General features: G+C 43.6%; 1 protein-coding gene across 1 annotated transcript; it reads left to right on the top strand.

Annotated features, from left to right (window-relative positions):
- The first annotated feature begins 1331 nt into the window (after positions 1-1331).
- Positions 1332-2261, top strand: LOC143804090 (olfactory receptor 13F1-like). The gene has a single exon (XM_077281827.1). It carries the CDS (start codon positions 1332-1334, stop codon positions 2259-2261), a length of 930 nt encoding a protein of 309 aa, XP_077137942.1.
- Positions 2262-6056: the final 3795 nt, after the last annotated feature.

Here is a 6056-nt window from a genome sequence, read left to right on the forward strand (position 1 = left end):
CATTCCACCGCCTATTCCTCTTGCCACCAACTGCCATTTCCTTCTCCCTTCCCTCCTTGTGGCGAGCGCCATAGTGTGTGTAATTGCTTTGAATTTGAGGATACCCGTGAATTTCCTAAAATTCTTAATACATTGAACTCATTGATTCTCTTTGCTCCTCTCTATTAAGAATGGGTATACATTTTAGGAAATGTATGTTAGTTATTCTTAAAAAGGTATTCACCTTTTGTAAAAAATAAAAACACAGATAGTTCTCACCCTTCAAGGGCTCAGCGCCTGCTCTCCCCTGTTGCTTCGTTCTTTGTGTTTTGACTGCAGCAGAGTCAAATAGTGATCTTGTTGTGATGCCTGACCCTCCAAGCTTGTGGATTGGCTGCAGTGGTAATGTGTAGTCGTGGTAAATAGACTAGAGCAGTGCTGGCGAGATGAGGATAAGAAAATGCCAGAATGTACACACAAAAAAACCCCCTAATGCTTACACGTTTTGGGTAAAAACCCACCCCCTTAATTATAGGGTTTTTCTACCCGAAATGTGTAAGAATTATGCTTTTTTAATATGTAAACATTCTGACATTCTATTTTTGCTTTTTTTTTTTTTTTGACAAATACTCTATATAACTTTTGGGAACCAATTTTTTTTTTTGAAAGTGGGAAACCTCTTTTAGGGGCAGTGGTGGATTTTAGGCTACTTTCACACTAGTCCATTGGTACGGGCGTCGCAAACCATCGGCCCGACGTACCGACGGACAGTGTGTTAATTAAGCACAACGGGGGCAGCGGATGCAGTTTTTCAACGCATCCGCTGCCCAATTTTGAGTTCCGGGGAGGAGGGGGCGGAGTTCCGGCCACGCATGCCCGGTCAGAAATGGCGGACACGATGTACAAAAAAGTTGCATGTAACTTTTTTTGTGCCAATGGTCCGCCAAAACATGACGCATCCGTCGCAAGGGCAACTTTGCAGGATGCGTTTTTTCTCCAAAATGACGCATTCCGACGTACAGCAAACAACGCAGTGTGAAAGTAGCCTAAACCAGCGCTGAAAATCTCTATTGGTGCTCGTCTACTGACCTCCGGGAGGTCCTGAGCCAGAGATCTGTCAGCTAACCATTGTCCTATGTAATGGCAGCACATACTGACACGAGCTCCTATTACTAAGAGCGTCACCTCCGCAGGACCGGTTACTACAAGATCACGCTGTTTCATAAATTCATGAAGCACAAGACGCAAATAAAATTACATTGATTCAATTCTGGTAAAAAACATTTTTTTTAATAGTGAATCTTCTCTTTTATCTATCGCAGGGCCGTGGAAAGTATAATGTCAATTCTAACATGGAGAATTCAAATCACACTTCTATTAGAGAATTCATCCTGGTTGGGTTCTCCCAGGACTTGCCGGCTTGTATTGTACTTTTTGCTCTGTTTTTGATCATTTCTGTACTGACCATCTTGGGGAACAGTTATCTGATCGTCGGCGTCATCATCAGTCCTCAGTTGCACACACCGATGTACTATTTCCTGTGTCATTTGTCAGTTTTGGATTTGGGCTACTCGTTATCCACTGTCCCAAAATTGCTGTTTGATATATTTTTTAAAAAAAGAAGAATTTCAGCCATTGGGTGCCTCTTACAAATGAATGTTAGTCTTTTTCTAGGAGGAACAGAATGTCTGTTATTAGCGGTGATGGCCTATGACCGGTATGTCGCGATATGCCTCCCCTTACATTACCCCACCATTATGAGCCGGAGGGTGTGTAGATGTATCACCATCATTATGTGGTCAGGAAGTTTTCTCATTTCAACTGTTCCCATGATGATAAAGCCTCTTGTATTCTGCAAAGAGAACACATTGAACCACTTTGCTTGTGAGATTTTGGCTCTTCTAGAGGTGGCATGTGGCGACCTCTCCTTTTATAAGATAACTATGGTTGTTGCTTGTACATTCGCATTATTGTCACCATTTATTCTCATTGTGGTCTCTTATATTTGTATCACTATTTCTATACTAAAAATCCAATCAGTGGGAGGTAGATCTAAAGCCTTCTCCACCTGCGCTTCCCACCTCACTGTGGTGTTGATGTTTTATGGGACAACTATGACCATGTACATGGGACAAGCAAAAAGTTTTGCACCTTACCTGAAATATATTGCACTTATTTATGCTGTTTTTACTCCTGTATTAAATCCTTTGATCTACAGCTTGAGGAATAATGAGGTAAAGGGAGCCTTTCGGAAAATCTTAACCAGAGTTAGCCATCCATAAGTGGCAAGAAACAGTTATCTTCCTCCTTCCTTAGTTATTTATTGCAGACCCCGGGGCCATTCACTTTAGGTCACAGTTTGTGCAATTACTGTGGGATTTGCCTTTACTTTAAATTCGTTTTTATGCTGTGGCATGAGAACTTGGCACATTGTGGTGGTCAAGACAATCTGCAACAATCTACAAACGTTTCATAAATCAATAGTACAGGCAAACATGAGAAATGCTGTACTGGACCTTCTCAGATAAATCTGCTTCCTTACACCTTCTAACATACTTTTTCCTCTACCCCTGTCTCCTGATCTCACCATCCACTCTGAAAAAAAGAAATCCGTCCTTCTCAGACAAGATAGACTGCCATCTCATTGTGGTGTCCATGGAGAGGTAAGGACTAGAAAACATGCTCTCTTTTATAGGAAAAACAATCATTTGTGCATCGCTTTATTCTGAGAGCTACAACTTTTTTATTTTTTCACTTTTGGATGTGTGATGGCTTCTTTTTTGCCAAACAGGATGACGTTTTCAGCTGTACCATTTTTATGTACATTTGTCTTTGTGGTCGCGTTTTATTGCACTTTTTCTTCGGCAGTATGATAATATAGCATCTTATATTTTTACGGTGTTCACTGAAGGGGTCAACTAGTGGGACAGTTTTATAGAACGGGTTGTTCTGGACGCGTCAATACCAAATACGTGTACTTTTTTTTTCTTTAGAGAAATAAATTTATTTATTGGAATAATATTTTTTTCTTTATTTTTTGTTCCTTATTTGGTGAATTTTTTTTAAAAATATTTTTACACTTTTTAACTTTTTTGTAACTGTTTTACATTGCCCCATGATGGGACATCACTGTACAATAACAGATCGCTGATCTTATACTCAGTAATGCTTCTGCAATGCAGAGAATTAGATCAGTGTCTGACAGGCCGGGAGGGATTAGTGTCAGTTCCCGCTCTCAGCAGGCACTGAGCCACCTTCCCTGAGGCATCCACTGCCATTTTGTGGCCAGGCATCACCATTGAGACCTTCAGGACAGCGCGATCGCATCACATTGTGCTGATGGGAGCACACAGGGAGCCCCCTCCCTGTGCGATGCTCCTCGATGTCGCTGTCACTACTGACAGCGGCATCAGAGGAGTTAAAAGCCTGCGATCGGTGCTAGCACCGATTGTGGCCATTGCTGCAGGATGTCAGCTCTCACATAGAGTGGAAACCTGCATTCAATTGCCTTGGTGCTCAGCGTGAGCCCACGTGATCAGTGCTTCGCATATATGCTTCTTCTCTGAGACATCAAAATAGCTAGTCCACACCAGCGAAGAGTGGAATGCAAATTAGAGATAGAGCCTACCAAGGAGAAAAATTTTGAATATGCAGAAATGGTGTTATTCCCCATGTACTCACATAGTACAGTTTATTCTGAAAAGTTTCTTGTATGAATAATGTGTTACCCTTTATCTGTAACTAGGTGAGGAAGAAAGCTGAGAGATAGAGATTACTATAAAATGGGTGCGTAAGAAAGTGTCAGCAATGGGCTTTTGAGAGTGCAAGATTTGGGATGAAGGGCAAATTGTCTTTGTGTTAAGGGTTGAATTTTTTCACATACAGTACTGTGCAAATGTCTTAGGCAGGTGTAGACAAATTTTCAAAGTATGAAGCTTTCAAAAATTGAAATTATAATTGTTTATTTATATTAGTTAAAGGGAACCTGTCACCCCGTTTTTTCCGTATGAGATAAAAATACTGTTAAATAGGGCCTGAGCTGTGCATTACAACAGTGTATTTTGTGGACCCCAATTCCCCACCTATGCTGCCAAAATACGTTACCAAAGTAGCCGTTTTCGCCTGTCAATCAGGCTGGTCTGGTCAAGAGGGCGTGGTGTCTTCCCCCAGATCTTGCTTAGTTTTCCGTTGGTGGCGTACTGATTTGCGCATGCCCAAGGTCCCGAATCCACTGCACAGGGGAGTGAAAAGAGAGCGATGTGCGTTATTTCCCTGTTGATCGGTGGGGGCAGCCATCTTCCTTTGGCCGCGCGTGCGCAGATGGAGCGCTCTGCTGCCCGCGGCTTCAGGAAAATGGCCGCGGGATGCCGCGCGTGCGCAGATGGAGATTGCGGTGGCCATTTTCCTGAAGCAGAATTCGCATCTCGGCTTCAGGAAAATGGCCGCCGCGATCTCCATCTGCGCACGCGCGGCATCCCACGGTCATTTTCCTGAAGCCGCGGGCAGCAGAGCGCTCCATCTGCGCACGCGCGGCCAAAGGAAGATGGCCGCCCCCACCGATCACCAGGGAAATAACGTACATCGCGCTCTTTTCACTCCCCTGTGCAGTGGATTCGGGACTTTGGGCATGCGCAAACCACTACGCCACCAACGGAAAACTAAGCAAGATCTGGGGGAAGACACCACGCCCTTTTGACAAGACCAGCCTGATTGACAGGCGAAAACGGCTACTTTGGTAACGTATTTTGGCAGCATAGGTGGGGAATCGGGGTCCACAAAATACACTGTTGTACTGCACAGCTCAGGCCCTATTTAACAGTATTTTTATCTCATACGGAAAAAACGGGGTGACAGGTGCCCTTTAACAAAATGGAAAATGAAGGAAGAAAGGAGAAATCTAAATCACATTAATCTTTGATGTGACCGCCATTTGCTTTCTAAACAGCATCAAACTATTCAATTCTTCTACATACACTTGCACACAATCTTTGAAGGAACTCGGCAGGGAATACCATATATCTTGAGAATCTGACCCCAGATCTTATGTGAATGTAACTTGTGCAGATCCTTCTATCTCTTCATGTGATCGTAGAATGACTGGATGATGTGAGGTCAGTGCTCTGTGGGGCTAAACCATCACTTCCAGCACTCCTTGTTCTTCTTTACTGATGAAACTGAGCCCGAACTTTGACAATAGAAACAGACACTAAGGCCACGTTCACATGGTCAGTATATTACATCAGTAAAATCAGCCAAAATCAAGCGTGGAAGAATCAGAGGAAAAGAATAATAGAAGCATGTCACCACTAGAGATGAGCGGTGTTCGAGTCGAACTGTTCGCCAATTTCAAATTCGAGCAGTTTTGGGCGGTGTTCGAGTCGTTCGACGAACCCGAACAATTTGCTTAAAATTAGGCTGTTCGAGTTTCTGTTCGATAACTGTTCGTTCACCAAAAGCCTAGCTTGATTTGCACATTAAAACTGTTTATCATTGTTAACGGACTGTTTCAGTGTAGAGTGGGGGGGGGGGGATAGATCTGTGCTGAAATAACACCGATCTCCATTTTTTTTTTCTTTCCTGCATTTACAGAGGGGCGGTGCAGTCTCTCAGCCTATCAGCAGTGCACACACACAGCAATGTGCATGTGATGCAGACAGGCAAGGGCATGTGTCATTGGCTGTGTATGTCACATGTCACTCCTTGCCCAATGAGAACAGCCATTTGCCCCGTCGTCACCATTTCCTCACTGCTGCAGCTTAGTGTTAGACGGCACCACTGCTGCTGTGGGCGCTATATAGTCAAAGAGTCTTTTTTTGCCAGCGAATTTTCTGAGAGATAGGTTTACGGAGTCGGGAGTTGGGACTAGTTGTAATATCAGCCCTTTTCAGGGTAGGTTACAGCAGTTCATAGCACTGTTTGCCAGGCAGGTCTGAGCCAGTGCTGTGCAAGTGTTTGTCACAGCATTTGGTGTAATCTAGCTCAGCCAATCCTTTTGGGCTTGTAGTATTGTCTGATAGTTTTCTGAGTAGCCCACCTGTGAAGCTAGCTACACCGCCTGTGTATCTCAATTTTTACTG

Source organism: Ranitomeya variabilis, chromosome 2 (genome assembly GCF_051348905.1).
Source record: "Ranitomeya variabilis isolate aRanVar5 chromosome 2, aRanVar5.hap1, whole genome shotgun sequence".
Classification (NCBI taxonomy): Eukaryota; Metazoa; Chordata; class Amphibia; order Anura; family Dendrobatidae; genus Ranitomeya; species Ranitomeya variabilis.